The sequence below is a fragment of the Triturus cristatus genome, chromosome 6 (genome assembly GCF_964204655.1).
Source record: "Triturus cristatus chromosome 6, aTriCri1.1, whole genome shotgun sequence".
NCBI classification, from domain to species: domain Eukaryota; kingdom Metazoa; phylum Chordata; class Amphibia; order Caudata; family Salamandridae; genus Triturus; species Triturus cristatus.
The window spans coordinates 1,037,251,330-1,037,268,984 of record NC_140589.1 but is presented as its reverse complement, the minus strand read 5'-3'; the positions used below and the strand labels follow the sequence as shown (position 1 = coordinate 1,037,268,984).

At 46.4% G+C, this 17,655-nt stretch overlaps 1 protein-coding gene across 6 annotated transcripts in view; it reads left to right on the top strand.

Annotated features, from left to right (window-relative positions):
- The window catches only part of LAMA2 (laminin subunit alpha 2), a 3,129,796-nt gene that overhangs the window by 2,318,756 nt on the left and 793,385 nt on the right, over positions 1 to 17,655 (top strand). For all 6 annotated transcript variants that reach the window (XM_085611831.1, XM_085611827.1, XM_085611830.1 and 3 more), the window contains one exon: positions 15,776 to 15,874. In XM_085611831.1, the coding sequence (XP_085467957.1) occupies positions 15,776 to 15,874 (99 nt within the window). The remainder of the gene's footprint in view (positions 1 to 15,775; positions 15,875 to 17,655) is intronic.

Here is a 17,655-nt window from a genome sequence, read left to right as displayed (position 1 = left end):
AGACCAGGGGCTAGGGATTTTCTTTGCAATTTTTTAATATAGCGTGAACTGAATCCAAAGGTATTGGAGCGCTTTACATGATTGAGCACCAGTTATTACATAACGATCAATACATTTCTGTTTGGGGTATTGTCGTCTTGATCGGGGCTGGCATGCTCCTGGTGCGATCATGCGATCTCCGTGGTCTGCTCTGCACACCTGTCCTGCATCACTACAGAACCAGGCTGCATGTGGTGTGCAGTCTAAACACTGAGACTTGGAACGTTTTGGAAATGCCGCACCCGAGATTTCAGAAAGCGCTGGAACGCGTACCAAAAACATATTGTCCGCCGGGGCCGGCTTTAGGGCAGTGCGACCGGTGCGGTCGCACTGGGCGCTGATCTGTGGAAGGGGGAGCTGGTCTCATGCGGGGCACTGTGTTTAGCAATAACTTGTGATTGGAGAGATGACGGGCACTTATGCCCGGTGGTAGTGAGGGAATCCGAGGAGGCGGTCATGGGATGTGAGGGTGCCAAAAATAAATTTCACACCGGACGCCACCAGTGCTAAAGCCAGCACTGTTGTCCACTTTGCATGTGTCAAATAACAATACTAACACCAACACTCCGGGTGCAATTTACGGTTGTACATACAAACACAGAGTCAATTTAGTGCATGCGCCTGGTGAAAATAAGTCAGGCTAAGTGGCCTTCGGCAAGATGAACACATACATTTTTATGTAAATGTTTATTTGAAAACTCGATAAAGATAAATCAAAAATAACCTTTTATTCAATGCTTCATACCACATGTCTGCTGTCTCCAAGCGCATTAACAGTTTTTTTTTGTTGTTTTTTAAAAAATGTCTTTATTGCGGTTTTGAGGTTCACGACACATAGTAAAACAGTTCTATTTTACAAACCATTCTGCTTAAGAATCCTCACTGTCTCTGTCCAGCAAAAGCGCATTAACAGTTATAACCATTTTCCAATTAATGTTACTTACTTTACCGACCTCGGAAAGATAGAATGCTCAATGAGCCCTGTATATCAGATACTGTCAGTCAGCAGCGACCATTGAAATAACTCAGCAATACTGTCAGTAGTGAAATGAAATTAACATTTCTAGAGCGTGACTACGGCTGGGGTATCTAGGCACTAAGCCGACCAAGAAAAACAGCATATAATGACAGCAAGAAGATAAGAACTACTTAATGAATAACAAGGTTTTTTTACTTTTCCTAAATTTAGGTTTAGTTTATTCTTGAGCTCTAGAGGAAGCAAGTTCCACAGCCTTGCTGGTCAGGCTACGAAACTCTTCCCACCCCATTTGGCTTTCTTGAATTGGGGACTATGGGATTTCCACTGAAGGAAGAGCGAAGAGGTCTGATTGGAGTGTATCGTTGAAAGCATTTTTCTAGCTAAACTGGGCCAAGGCCATGTAGGGCCTTCAAGGCTGTGTAGAGGGCTTGAACTGAATATGCTTTCCGATAGAGAGCCAGTGGAACTGAACCAAAGCTTGAAGACACAGAGTTGTGTTTGGGAATGCCCATCTGTAGGTATGCTGCCGCATATTGGAGCATCTGTAGCTGTTCAAAAAGCGTTTCTGAATGTTGGTCAACAACGCATTGCAATAATCCAATTTGGAGGTGATAAGAGTCGTATCTTCTGTTTTTTGCAAGGTCAGTGGGATATAGGGCAAAACCATTCTAAGAAGTTTCAGAATGTAAAAACATGAAGATGTGATGTGATTTATCTGATCCTCAAAAGATAGTTTGCTATCAAAGATCACCCCCATGTTTTTCAACCTTAGCACTTGGGATGGGAATGGTACCGAGTTCTTGAAGCCATCAACTGGGAGACCAAAAGGAGGGATTATTGCCAAGTAACAGGACTTCCTCTCAATCTGGACTGATGGCAGTGGGCACTTTACAGTGCATGCCTCAAGATAACGCTGCATGCATGGCACTGGCAGCAGCTTATGCAGAGGAGCCTAGATACTGCTGCCATCTCATCTGAGTGTATTTGGATGCAGTTAAAATGTGACATTGTTTTGATTTGTCTGTGGAGTGGAGGCCCCAAAAATTAAACAACAGCTTCTATCAGATCCTGATATCTGCTAGCAGGTTCGAGAATTGCACATGAGAACAGATACTGGGGGGAGAGAGGAACAGGAATTTGGGACTGGATGGGAAAGTGGAGACCGTGGAGTGGCAGTGTAGAGGAGGAGAGAGGGTGGAGATGGCAACAGCAATCTGATTCCATTATCTCCACTGCCCTGCTCTAAGCAGGCCCTCCTGTTTCCGTGGGAGAAAAGGCCTGCACGCCTCCAGCAGCAGTTTGCTATTCCGGCTCCGCACAGACACAGAACCTGGAGCAAGGATGTTCCTCATTTAAGCAGTCATCTCACAACAAATCTCTTTTCTGGTTCACAGAAGAATAATGTACACAAGAGAATTGGTAATTGTTATCTATAAACTATCTTTTTCGTTTGTAATCCTGTTACTGAGTTATTTCAAAAGCAAAACACTTCATTATAGTGTGCATCACCAAGCAGTACAGGGTTTGCGGAGCCCACTTTCAGTGGTTGAAGAGTTCCGCCACAGCATCTTCCCTTGGTAAAGTCCCTCAGATGAGCTTACACTATGAGAAGTGCAATGCATGCCTCGGATTCAAGCTGGAGGGGGGGGGGGGGGGGGGGTGGAATCTCACCTGCTGGATAGACAGAAATGCCTGTCGCAGGATAGGCTCCTCGTAAGACAGGGAGAATGGAAGCACTAATCAGGCATAGTGAAATCACGCAGCTCCCCAATACAATCAACACAAGCAACATACAATCAGACACGTATGTAACCACCTCCTCTAGGGACACACTTTTGCGAGTGCGCCCGCACACCCGTCTCCTGTGATTCTGGGCAATTCATCTCCTGTGCCTTTAAAAAATATGAATATGACCTTTTGCAATGCTATAACATGTTCATGAAAAGCGCTCCTTGTGGTGAGTTTCCATATCATACTCACCCATGGATCGTTCCCCTGGGATCCTCGTGACTGGACTGCAGACGGTGGCACAATCCTGGAAGGAACTGGAAGCTGCTGGAGTTTGACTCCTCCTCCAGACCCCAGCCCATCTATCAGTGAAAAATAATCAACTTTTGTTGGGTCTGAGTGGAAGAGACAGAGGCCACTGAAACCCCCCACTCCTACATTGTCTCAGCTGGCCTGCCCTGCCCTCAGCCACTGAAATGAATGAAGACCTTCCAACTCCTCCCTGGGCCATGTAAATAATGGCCAAATTCAAACTTCTTGGCAGTAATACACACACCGCATGAACCATTGTGTCGTCACTGCCCTGATTTATGCTTCCAGGTCAGAGAAATCTTCACCCAGCCATGGCATGTGCAGAGCCAAGGGCCATCCTCTCCCAATCCCTCAAAGAAAACCCAGATTTGCACATGTTTGTTTACTGAGCAGACAACACAATTTATTGCTAGTTGTTCAGTGTTCCACTTTACATTTTATTACTCCCCCAGGGTGGCAGGGGGATGCCCATCACGCCCCTAAACACCTGCCGTCCCTGATCAGGACCGGTCCGTCTGATGGTGTGTGAAGGGGGAGAAGGACTGCATAATTGGCGCAGCCTTAGAGGCAGACCAGAGTGGTCCATATGTGGACGGAGATGTAAACGGGAGTCATGTCTCATTTCTTGTTGACACTTGTGCTACCTGCTCTACTGTAAGAATAGCACAGGTTCCTAATCAACCCCTCTCGGGAGAAAGCATCCACGTTGTAGCAGTTTCAAGTAAAAAGTTATCCACCCAGATTTCTGATGCAGTTACTGTTAAAATAGGATCTTGTGAGGATCGTCATCCCTTTGTGGTTTGGGTTTCAAGTCCGGTTAATCTACTTTGACATGACTTACTGTGCAAGCTTAATTGTTCCATCAATTTCATACCATAGGGTATTGAATTTCATACCAGTGATGAGAATGTTGTTTTCAAACTTGCCTTACAGAGATCTGACATAGGAATGTATCCTCTCCTGATGAGAGATGATTTGCCCATTGAATTGTGCAACACCATGTTATCTAAAGTCTGGGACTCCACATGTAAAGATATTGGATTAATCAAAGATGTTGAACCATTCAGAGTCACTGTTAAACCATATGCAGAGTTTCAGAGAATACTGCAATACAATTTGACTCAAGATACTATTGCTGGTATTACTCTTGTGATCGACTCAATGATTGAGCAAGGAATCCTAAAGGAGATAATGGGGAGCCCATGTAACTCTCCCATTATGGGCTTGCAGAAGCCGAATGGCAAGTATTGTATTGTGCAGGATTTACAGAAGGAGAATGAAATAGTTGTTCCATGTTGTGTTGTGGTGCCAAATCAAGCTGTGATATTGTTTAAGATTCCATGCGAGGTCAAGTGGTTTTCAGTCATTGACTTGTGCCAGACCTTTTTCCCCATCCTTTTTCATGAGGATAGTTAGTTCCTCTTTGCTTTCAGTTTCGGCAATCATGTTTTGGCATGGTGCCGAGTCTAACAAGGATAAACAGAAAGGCCCTCAGTCGTCAATCAGATGCTCAAAAAGAATCTTGAGTCTCTGGTAATGTCGGATCACTTGGTGCTAGTATAGTATATTGACGACCAGCTGGTGGCGTTAAATGCTTAGAAAGCTTGCAAGACTGATACCATTGCTCTCTTAAATCATCTGGCTGAAAATGGACATAAAGTAGTCCTGACTCAGATGCAGTTTTGCCAAACTGAAGTCCTGTACTTAAGACACCACATTGAAAGAGGAACAAGGAAAGTGTCACAAGAAAGAATCTCTGCAATTCTTAATATGAGTCAGCCAACTACCCAAAAAGAAGTTTGCATGTTCTTAGCAATGGTGTGCTAATGTCGACAATGAATTCCAAACTTTTCCTTGACAGTAAAACTTCTCCATAGGTTGACACACAAAGACATGTCAGATCCGTTACCTGGGGATGACAGTTGTATGACTGCCTTCACTGAGCTGCGAGAATGCCACTGTCTCTTGGAATGCTTGATTATAACAAATGCTTTGTGTTGTTTTGTAGTGAAAGAGAAGGCTGAACTCTTTCAGTACTGACACAAATGCACAGAAGTAATTGCAGGCCTGTAGCCTACTTCTCGGCAACTCTTGATCCTGTCCCTGCAGCTTTGCCCAGATATTTGAAAGTAGTTGCATCTGCATGCGTCAGTCTTGAACAGTGTGAAAGCATAGTCATGGGGCATCCGCTGACTGTGTTTGTGCACCTCTCAGCGGAATTACTGTTGACCCATGCTCGGACACAGTATCTGACTAATAGTCGATTGACAAAGTATGAACAAATACTTCTGGGTGCAGAGAATATAACCTATTATAGATGCACTATTTTGAATCCATCCACCCTGTTGCCACTGCCTGGAAATGAAACAGTGACTGATGAAGTAGAACATTATTGCTTGGATGTGACTGTGTTGTGCATAAAGCCAAGATCTAGTATACATGCTGAGCCGTTCTCTGATCGTGTGTTGTTTGTTGATGTTTCCTGATTGCGTGACAATGAAGGAAATCTGAAAGCTAATTATGCTATTTGTATAGTTTTGGGTTTTGTTAAAGCGTCATGGTTGCAAGAGTGTATTCAGCACAGGTTGCTGAATGAATTGCTTTGAAACAGGCTTGCAGCGTTTACGAACAACTCAGAGTGACAATTTTACTGATAGTCAGTACAGTTTTGGAGTCGTACATGACTTTGGGTAAATGTGTTCACTGCATTGGTTCATGACTTCCTCCAGATAGCCTATATAAAATGGAGAAAGTATGAGGAAACATCTGCAGTGCCTACAATTGTCTGCCTGATTTACAGTAGTCAAGTGCTTAACTCATAGGCAAGGCACTGACTATGTTACGGTTGGCAATAGATATGCCCATACCTTTAATGGGGATTTGAATAGTGAAACATCGGATGTGACAAACTATAACTGCTGTAGACACATGGGAAGAGGTTAGGAGACTGCAGGAAGAAGTGACAGAAGCTGAACAGCAAATTTGAGTGTGAGTTGGATGCACCAAAAGGGAAGATGAAGTTTGGGTTTACACTGATGGCAGATCTGTATTACCTGATAGTTTGTTACCACCTATGGCTAGACATTATCACGGCCATGCACATGTGGGAAGAGAGGCAATGATGCACCACTCAGTGGAAATACTGTTGACCCATCCATGCTCAGACACAGTATCTGACTAATCGTCAATTGACGAAGTGTGAACAAATACTTCTGGGTGCAGACAATATAACCCTTTTAAAGATGTACTATTCTGAATCCTTCTACCCTGTTGCCACTGCCTGGAAATGAAACAGTGACTGATGAAGTAGAACATTATTGCTTGGATGTGACTGTGTTGTGCATGAAGCCAAGATCTAGTATACATGCTGAGTCGTTGTCCGTACCTGATCATGTGTTGCTTGTTGATGGTCCCTATTTGCTTGACAATGAAGGAAATCTGAATGCTAATTATGCTATTTGTATAGTTTCGGGTTTTGTTAAAGCGTCATAGTTACAAGAGTGTATTCGGCACAGGTTGCTGAATGGATTGCCTTGACACAGGCTTGCAGCGTTTCAAAACAACTCAGAGTGACACTTTTACTGATAGTCAGTACAGCTTTGGAGTTATACATGACTTTGGGTAAATGTGTTCACAGCATTGGTTCATGACTTCCTCCAGATAGCCTATACAAAATGGAGAAAGTATGAGGAAACTTCTGCAGTTCCTACAATTGTCTGCCTGATTTGCAGTAGTCAAGTGCTTAACTCATAGGCAAGGCACTGATTACGTGGCTGTTGGCAACAGATATGCTCATACCTTTAAAGGGGATTTGAATGGACCATCAATAGCTCTGCTTTAGCAAGGCAGAACTCCCCACAAAATTGATCCCGCTACCTTTAGCCTGGTTTTAGCCAAGACACGGCCAGCCTTGGCTGGGGATCTGGGAGTAGCCTTGGAGGGCTTTACTAGTTGGATCTCGCAGGCGGTGGAGCACTTATCTCCTATATCAACATACAGACGAACCAGAGACTCCCCGTCAAAACCGTGGTTCTCCATCGAGTGCTGAAACATCACTGTAAAAATCTAGAGCGCCGTTGGAGATTGACTTATTGCCCTTTAGCCAAATCAGTATTAAGGAAAGTTCAGAAATCATACTACGCGGCCATATCAAACGCTAAGAGCCTTTATTACGCCAAACGCATTGCTCTTTCCAAAAACAACACCAAGAAATTTTTTTCTATTGTTCAAAGTTTTCTGGCCCCTAACACAGAGACCATCACTTTTCCTACCTCGGTCGCCTGGTGTGAGAAACTTTCTAGTTTCTTCATTGACAAGATTTAGGCTCTCCATGCCAATTTTAATATCGACACTAACACGGTGGCTGGATTTCCGCTTTCTAAAGGGCTATTAGCTACCCCCTCTCTATCATCATTTTTGGTAGCCTTCTCTCCTATTACGCCGCATGACTCACTGATGATTCATAAATCCTTGAAATCAGGCTCTCCGTCTGACCCTTGCCTGGCCAGGCTGTTAGCTTCAGTCACAGAGGTTGTTAACCCGGAGGTCAATTGTCTTGTCAACATGTCCTTACAGACCGCTACAGTTCCTTTAGTTTGGAAGCTGGCCAAACTCCTGCCCCTGTTGAAAAAGCCGTCCTTGGATCCATCTTTACCTGCTAGCTTTCGCCCTATTTCTCTCCTTCCTGCTGTTGCGAACATTTGTGAGAAAGCTGGTAATAAACAACTCACCAACTATGTTGAAGGTTCGAGCCTGCTTCACTCAGCTCAATCAGGTTTCAGAGCCTCATATAGTATGGAGACGGCCCTTGTTGAAATTTCCGAAGCTATCCGGGAGTGTTTGGATGCTGGTGGCAGGGCGGCTCTGATTTTGTTAGACCTTTCCGCGGCATTCAACACCGTGCCTCATTCTCTGCTACTGGCCCGCCTCACGGATATTGGCATTTGTGGTTCTGCATGGAATTGGTTAAAATCATTCCTGGAGGACAGAACACAGCAAGTTTGGCTTCCATAATCTTCGTCAGCCCCTCAGTGTGACAACAGGAGTACCTCAGGGCTCCACTTTGAGCCCCCTCCTTTTCAGTATATATGTCACACCGCTCATTCAGCTGGCGGAGGGGTTGGGTGCTAAGATCATCGCTTATGCTGATGATACCCAGCTCCTCTTCACCGGGGAAAAGAATGATTTATCCACTTCTCGAGCAAAGACATGCCTTACGGCTGTCTTTCAATGGCCCCTCTCCGCGCAGCTCAAGTGTAACAAGGACAAATCCGAGATCCTGTTATTTGGGACTTTTCCCCCCCAGTTTAGGGAATCACTCTGGCCGGCTGATTATCCTTTGCCCAATTCCGCAGGCCAACCTACTAAAAACCTCGGAATTTGGTTCGACGAAAACCTCTAGGTTTTCCACACGGATAAAAAAGCTAGCTGGACAGTGCTTTGGCACCCTTAAATCACTTAAGGAAATGTCTTCCCCTCCTTCCTAGGGCAGCCAAGGAAATGGTCACTCGTGCCTTAATCCTTTCACGTATTGATTACTCGAATGCCCTATATGTTGGTTTGACAGGGTATTTGTTGAAGAGGCTGCAGATAGTTCAGAATGCTGTAGCCAGGTCTCTCCTTAACATCCCGGGGAGGTCTAGTATAAAGCAACATCTGCTCGATCTCCACTGGCTTCCGGTGGCCGAGAGAGTCAAATTTAAGGCTCTCACTTTTGCTCACTCAGCCCTGTATGAACTTGGCCCTGTATACCAAAGGAAGCGCTTCAAGTTCTTTGCTCCACGAGACAGCTGCGCTCAGCAACACAGCTTCTGGCGGTTATTCCGCGCTTTTGCCTTACGAGAATGGGTGGCAGTTCGTGGCATATAAGGCAGGGGTGGCCTGGAATTCTCTTCCACTGGACCTTCGTGGGATCCAGGACCCGAAACTCTTCAGGAAAGGGTTAAAAACGTAGCTTTTTATCTAATGAACCGTAAATCTCTGCTCGTTAGGTTTCACGCCGGGACACTCTTGAGTAGCTGGTCACGTTATAAATTTTAATAACATAACATAACAATGGTGAAACATCAGATGTCACAAATTGTAACTGCTGTAGACACATGGGAAGAGGTTAGGAGATTGCAGGAAAAAGTGACAGAAGCGGAACAGCAAAGTTTGGTGTGAATTGGATGCACCAAAATGGAAGTTAAAGTTTGGGTTTACACTGATGGTAGACCTGTATTAACTGATAGTTTGTTACCACCTATGGCTAGACATTATCATGGCCCTGCACATGTGGGAAGTGATGCAATAATCCACCTCTTTTGACTTGTGTGGTTCAATCCCATATTCAAATTGATTGCTGAGGATTTTGGCAGTCAGCCATAATAATAGATGGACATCTTTGTGCAAAAATATAACTGACAATGTTACAAATATTTCCATATATGATATGCTTTATTTATTTAATTGTGTTTGAAGTTAACTATGAGTTTTTTTTATTAACTAGGAAGTACTAACTTTAAAAGGCATTAAATAGCCTTTTTCCTTAGGCGCCATTATTTCATAGCCTGGTGTAAAGGACTTTTGTTGCATTTCCTTAAATGTTGCTTTTGTGTGTGCAGCATTCTTTAATAAGTAAGACCAGTACTTCATTGTGTGTGAATTGGTGGGAACTGGACCCCTCGACATAATCCATGATGAGAAACAAAGTAAATACGCTCTTTGTCAACTAACCTGTGAGGACTGAATGGACAGTTGTTTCTCATGAGCAACATGGGAAAATATGTTGGAGTATCAATTTTGTAGATGGTGAACAGAAGAATGGTCACATGATGGTCAGACCATCGTATGATGACAACTGATGTCAAAAATTACAATCTGGAGTTTAAAAAGTGACTTTCCAAGGAGGAGGGAGACTCGGCTGAGCCATATTGCACTAGAGCCCCTTCTCTTCTATTGCCTTTAGCCTGCCTAACAGAATATCTTTACATGCCCCTTGTCTTTTTCCCTTTGCTGATGAACTTGCCTGCTGAACAATTTGGAGATGTCTGGTGAAAGGCAAGACAGGAACTTTCCTGCTTATTGCTCCACTCCTGTTGCCCATGCCCACGGATGTTTCCTTAGTGGACTCTAAATTGATCCCTTTGCCCAGGCTAAAAGAACTCTTTTTAACCAAACTCCACCCTTTGTTGGTGGAAGAAAATCTAACCTTAAACAACCTATTTATGGACTCACTTATTTAGAAATAGATTTACTTTGACTAAATGTGTAGTTTGATACTGCAAGCTGTAAGACTCATGACTGAGTTACTTAAAATGTTATTTATATGCATTTATTTTGGATCTTTAGTACAATAACTAAAATTGTCTGAGTCCTTTAGTGTGTCTTAATGTTCTTTCTGCAGAAACTGTGCTTACAACGATCTGATTTCTAATGCATGATAGGAAAAGTCATAGATTATTTTCAGAGCATCAGGTTATTTTGCTCTTATTCTGTGTAGCCACAGCAGAGTTTCTGCTTTGTATAATTATTGTGAGATTGAATTTCAGCAGAAGGTTAGGTCTTCCAATTGCAATGCTCTTTTTCTATAGCATGGTTCGGAGAGTAGTGTACTTGAACCTGATCTCTAATTTGTGAGTTGGCTACCAATTAATGGTCCTCATTGGGTGGCCAACAGTTCCATACCCTGATTTCTCACTCTTCACTACACCGAAGAAATGTTCTGTGTATAATTCTGAGTAAAGAGATTAAATTAGTATAATAACTATATGGGCCAATTGATGAGAAAACCAAAAAGAGCTTTTGCTGCAACAAGTGATTGAAGATGATGAAATACAAAGATCCAAGTAGAAATCAATCCATCAATCCATTTGTAGAGCGCACTACTCACCCGTGAGGGTCTCAAGGCACTGGGGAGGTAGGGGGGGTGTGCTGCTACTGCTCGAACTGCCAGGTCTTGAGAAGACTCCTGAAGGTCAGCAGGTCGTGGGTCTGTCGCAGGTGGATGGGGAGGGTGTTCCAAGTGTTGGCAGTGAGGTGGGAGAAAGATCTGCCGCCGCCGGTCGCTCGTCAGATGTGGGGGACGGTGGCTAGGGCGAGGTCAGCGGAGCGAAGCTGGCGGTTCGGGGTGTAGAAGGTGAGTCGTTTGTTTAGGTACGCTGGTCCGGTGTTGTGGAGTGCTTTGTGAGCGTGTGTGAGGAGCTTGAAGGTGATCCTCTTGTTGACGGGAGCCAGTGCAGGTCTTTCAGATGGGTTATGATGTGGCTGTGGCGGGGGATGTCGAGGATGAGGCATGCAGAGGCATTCTGTATGCGTTGTAGTTGTTTCTGGAGTTTGGCTGAGGTTCCCACGTAGAGGGCGTTGACGTAGTCCAGCCTGCTGCTGATGAGGGCCTGGGTGACCGTCCTTCTGGTTCCGGTGGGGATCCATCTGTAGATCTTGCGGAGCATGCAGAGGGTGTTGAAGCAGGAGGAGGAGATGGCGTTCACTTGCTGGGTCATAGACAGCGATGAGTCCAGGATGACTCCAGGTTGCGTGCGTGGTCGGTGTGCGTCAGTGCAGCTCCCAGCGTGGCCGGCCAACATGAGTCGTGCCAGGCGGAGGGGGTGGATCCGATGATGAGGACCTCCGTCTTGTCCGAGTTCAGTTTCAGGCGGCAGTTCTTCATCCATTCGGTGATGGCCTTCATTCCTTCGTGGAGGTTGGTTTTGGCGGTGGCAGGGTCTTTGGTGAGGGAGAGGATCTGCTGGGTGTCGTCGGCATAAGAGATGATGTTGAGGTCGTGTGATCGGACGATGTTGGCTATCGGTGCCATGTAGACGTTGAAGAGTGTCGGACTGAGGGACGATCCTTGGGGTACGCCGCAGATGATCTTGGTGTCTTTAGATCGTAATCGTGGGAGGCGGACACTCTGGGTTCCTCCGGTGAGGAAGGAGGTGATCCAGTCCAAGCCTTTGTCGTGGATCTCTGCGTTGTGGAGGTGCGTGTGTAGGGTGCGGTGGCAGACGGTGTCAAAGGCGGCCGAAAAGTCCAGGAGGATGAGTGCCGCAGTTTCTCCGTTGTCCAACAGGGCCCTGATGTCATCGGTGGTAGCGATGAGGGTTGTTTCGGTGCTGTGGTTGCTGCGGAATTCAGATTGGTACAGGTCCAGGATGTTGTTCTCTTCGAGGAAGGAGGTAAGTTGCCTGTTGACAATCTTCTCAATGACATTCGCCGGGAACGAGAGTAGGGAGATGGGCCGGAAGTTCTTGAGGTCCTTGGGGTCCGCCTTGGGTTTCTTGATCTCGGCATGCTTCCAGCTCGCCGGGAAGGTGGCGGTCTCAAAGTAGTTGTTGATGATCATGCGGAGATGGGGTGCGATGGTGGAGCTTGCTTTGTTGAAGATGTGGTGCGGGCAGCGGTCTGATGGTGAGCCAGAGTGGATGGTGTCCATGATTTTGATGGTGCCGTAGTCATTGACATGGGTCCAGGAAAGCAGGGGGTCAGTGTGGCTGGGGGGTGGTGAGTCTGAGGTGTCGGTGGCTGTCGGGGGGGGGGGCCTGGTTGTTGAAGCTGTCATGGATGTCTGCGATCTTGCGGTGAAGAAGGTGGCTAGGGAGTCACCGAGGTCTTGCAATGGCAGGATGTCGTTGGAGTTGGAGCTGGGGTTGGAGAGTTCCTTCACGATGTTGAAGAGCTCTTTGTTGTTGTGTGCATTGTTGTCGATTCGTTCTTTGAAGGAGGTCCTTTTGGTGGTCGGATGAGTTGGTGGTGTCTGCGAATAGCACTCTTGTAGGTCGTATTGCTGTCCGGTGTCTGATCGAGGTGCCACTTCTTCTCGAGCCTACGGCAGGCCTGCTTGGATGCCTGGTGGTCGGTGGTGAACCAGGTGGCTTTCCTGTCGGTGATTCAAAAGTTGGTCGCACTCTGCTCGTCACACCAGCAAGTTGCCCCAAGGAACTGTGGTGGATGTAGTGGCGACGGCGAGTACGCCTATGCCACGATGTATGTAGAAAAGTATGTGTATGCATTAGCCATCCCTGGACACGTGTTTCGAGGTAGTTGCCTCTCGTCAGCAGGGAGCAGGTCAGTGTAAAGGGGTGCCGCGTGGACTGCCAAAATGTAATTAAAACAGGTGAAGTACCTCTCATGGCGCGCAGGTGCAGGTCCAAGGCTCGTCAGCCCGTTGGCTCAAGGGAGCCGTAATAAATGATTCAAAAGTTGGTCGCACTCCGCTCGTCACACCAGCAAGTTGCCCCAAGGAACTGTGGTAGATGTAGTGGCGAAAGCGAGTACGCCTATGCCACGATGTATGTAGAAAAGTATGTGTATGCATTAGCCATCCCTGGACACGTGTTTTGAGGTAGTTGCCTCTCGTCAGCAGGGAGCAGGTCAGTGTAAAGGGGTGCCGCGTGGACTGCCAAAATGTAATTAAAACAGGTGAAGTACCTCTCATGGCGCGCAGGTGCAGGTCCAAGGCTCGTCCGGTGTCTGATCGAGGTGCCACTTCTTCTCGAGCCTACGGCAGGCCTGCTTGGATGCCTGGTGGTCGGCGGTGAACCAGGTGGCTTTCCTATCGGTGCGTCTGTAAGATGGTTTCTTGATCGGGGCGAGAGTGTTGGCGCAGTCGTTGATCCATTGCCTGAGGCTGCGGGCGGCGATGTCGGTGGTGTTGGTTGGTGGGTTTCGGGCAAGGGTGGTGGTTAGCTGGTCTTCGGTGACTTTGCTCCAGCTGTGGCAGGGGGTCCAATGTGTGTGGTGGTGTGCGGTGGGCTTCTCGAAGGTGGTCAGTCCAGAGGAGTTCGGTGTTGTGGCTGAAGGTGACGTGGTTGCTGGCGGAGAGGATGGGGTCGAGCGTGTGTCCGGCGGAGTGGGTGAGAGTCATGATGAGCTGTTTGAGTCCGAGGTTGGTGAGGTTGTTGAGCAGGGTGGTGGAGTTGCTGTTGTTGGTGTTCTTGACGTGGAAGTTTAGGTCTCCGAGGAGAATGTAGTCCGTGGATGCAAGGGCGTGCGTGCTGATGAAGTCGGCGATGGAGAACTGTGGCCGGGGGCTGGGGGGTCTGTAGATGAGGGTTCCTCTGAGGGTGGTGTTGGGGTCGATGTGGATCTGGAAGTGCAGATGTTCAGCGGCGCTGAGGGTGTTGTCGGTGCTGGTCGAGATTCTGTGGGTGTTTCTGTGGGCGATGGCGATTCCTCCTCCTGCTCCGTTGGTGCGATCCCTGCGGGTGATCTTGTAGCCATCCGGGATGGCTATGTATGGTGCCGAGGTGGGGTTCATCCAGGTCTCCATCAGGAAGGCGACGTCCGGGGAGGAGGATTTGAGTAGGTCCCAGAGTTCGATGGCGTGCTTGCGGGCGGAGCGGGTGTTGAGTAGTATGCAACGGAGGTTGTTGCGTCCTGCCCCTGTGAACGTGGTGGTGGTTTGGAAGCTGCAGTTACGGCAGGAGAAGGGTCCTTGGGTGCGCTTTGCGGTGGCCCGGAAGCAGGTGTGTGATCGGCCGGTGTTGAGTGAGTGAAGGGTGCTGGCATCGCAGCGGTGTCGGGCGTCGTGGCGCTAGCGGGGCCAGGGGGGTCTGGCACTGGCGCAGTCCAGGCACAGACGGGGGCAGACGGGATTGCAGCGGCTGCCATAAGAAGGGGTGGTGGGAGGGAGGAGCAGCTGAGAGGCGGGACGAATGGGCGAGCGGGGGGGTGGGGCCGCAGGGGACACAGCAGCAGGAAAACGGGAGAGCAGAATGGCGGAGTATACAAGGCAGAAGGGCACAAAACAGTACAAAAAAAGGAATAACACAGACTACAGTAGAAAATACAGAGCAGAAATCACTACAGAAGGCAGAGTACCCAGATACCTACGGCTCACCACTGGGCCACCAGGGATGAGGCGCAGGTGGTAACCTGCAGTTGGAGGAGGGCCTCAAACTCACGGCAGTGGCGGCAGCAGCGAATACGGGTGCAACAGGTGGTGCTGTGTGGCATGGGGCGTGACCTGCCTGGAACAGGGTCAAGAGTCCCTCTCCTCACCGCGTAGCGGCCACCATAAGAAGGGGAGGTGGGTGGGAGGAGCAGCTGGGAGGCGGGAGCAGGACGAATGGGGGAGCGGGGGGCAGGGGGTGAGGCCACAGGGGACGCAGCGGTGGGAAAACGGGAGAGCAGAACGGCGGAGTATACAAGGCAGAAGGGCACAAAACAGTAAAAAAAAAGGGAATAAAAGGAATAACACAGACTACAGTAGAAAATACAAAGCAGAAATCACTACAGAAGACAGACAGGAAAAAAGTGACAGAGCGAGTACCCAGATACCTACGGCTCACCACTGGGCCACCAGGGATGAGGCGCAGGTGGTAGCCTGCGGGTGGAGGAGGGCCTCGAACTCACGGCAGTAGCGGCAGCAGCGAACACAGGCACAACAGGTGGTGCTGTGCGGCATGGGGAGCGACCGGCCTGGAACAGGGTCAAGAGCTGCCCCTGCACACGACCTGTATACAATGAAAAGCTGTTGCGTGGTAGTTCAAAGGGTTAAACATTGCCCCATGTCATTTTTAATGTTTTGCTATTCACAATTATATCCACTGTTGGCTTTGAGCTAATGTACTGTAGCAAAGCTATGTCTCTTGGCGACCTTTGGGGACAAGGAGGCCGCCAGTGCATGAGAATGGTATCTTCATGAGTGCAATGTATGAGTTTTCATTTGTTTCATCTTTAATATTCCACTATGATGATGTATATTGTAAGGCTAAAAATATTTCTAATAATTTTCAGCACTTGCTGTCACCTCAGCGTGCTCCAGAAAGACTTATTCAATTGGCGCAGAATAACCTGGATACCCTTGTCACCGAGATGGATGAGCTACTGAGCAGGGTAAGTTTACAAGAGAGAGAGAGTACAATTCCCAGTATAATGAAAGCAAAGAAAAACAGAGCCTTTGGTTTAGCCTGTAACTGTCCAGTTTTCATGTACGCCTGTGTGACTTCCTCGTTCACTGAAATGTTTGTATGTAACTAGGGTGTCAATAACAAATGTATGGCAGGTCATTTCCCTTGGAACTTTATTAAATGGTATTCCTGTGTGCCAAGCAGCAGAGGGAGACACTGCTTCTTTAATAATTATTCATACTGGGTACACCACTATTTTATGAATTTACTGTGCGCATGTTTGCGGGTTCTGTCCCACAATATCGTATTCAGAAATGTTGTATTACTGACATTGTTTGCAAAAATAATTGTCCTTCTTTAGTGTAGATTTTCTGTTTTTACCTCCAGTTGGAAAAAGGGATGTTTAGGACTCAATATTTATTATGGGAGATAATATTCTAACAACAATACTTCACTATGATGTGGACGCCTTATTCAGAACTCAAAGTTATGGTCATATGTTTTCCCGACCACACATCATGAAAGGTTGAATGTCAAGAACAAGGCTTCTCTCCAATGTCCCTCGTCCCAACTTCCATTATGAAAGTTCACATCCAAGATTTATCACTAATCCTTTCTACAGCCAACATCTGAATTCAGGATAGTGACTACTACATTTTTATTAAATATAATCAAGACTTCAGTCCACAATTATGCTAATTTAGAGTGCCTTGCCTAAAGCTTGTACACAAATTGCAAATCTATTTAAGTATGTGCGTTTCTAATAGACACTTGTTGTTCTTAAAAAAAGCTACACCTGGACCTTAACAACCCTGTATGGTGTAGATCTATTCTTTCTGTGTGACAGTGTAAATCTAAACTCAAATAGTCATAAATCTGCATGAGTAGCTTTAGTCAATATTCTTAAGATACATGCTTAACATATTTTCACAAGGTTTATTAAGTCCTTGGGTATATTTTAACAAAGCATAAATTGCACTTTAAATTTGTAGGTATTCAGTTCTCTTTCCAACCTTGGAAACACAAAGGGCCTTTCTTTGTATGTGTGGAGATTCCACACTCGTAAAGATACTACTCCTAAATCCCTTTGTAAATAGCAAACAATCATAAACACATGAAAGTGTAAGTTTACCTTTGTGAATCTGGAACATAGGAAGTACTGCCTTTATAAAACGTAGATTTGCAGGGTGAGAAACTTTATTGTAAAATGTTCTCAATCTCCACAAAGTTATAACTTTACAAATGGACACATGAGTAACATTTATGTATCCTTCTACCACTACCCCACCCCCACACTTTATCTTCCCTTAACACGAAATAGGTGGATCTTTACAAATGATACGGGGCATTTCAATGTATTAAAATCAGGAGTTGGCATTGACAAACATCAATTCACCTTTTTTGCATCTGATTTGTGCTTAGGTGTTGCAAATTGTTTGTGTTTAAGGCACATAACAGAGTGTTGCATTTGATCAATTAAGCCACTGGGGATGTTTGTTGCATGGATTCAACTCTGTTAACTCAGTCGCAAGCACAGATGCCCTATTGGCAGCACCATAGATAATCCGTTGACCAATAAGGTGAGTAAAGTTCTCTAAAGGCACTCTTTGTGCTTGACTGCACAAATACAGTGAACATTGTTACTAAACTATCTCAAGGATCCATCTGGCACAGAAGGCAGTTTATATGGCTAGTTTCAGTGATTCCTTACAGATCACCAAATCGAATGTGGTTCTTTTTCCAGTTGTTAGCTAGCATGTCTAAGAG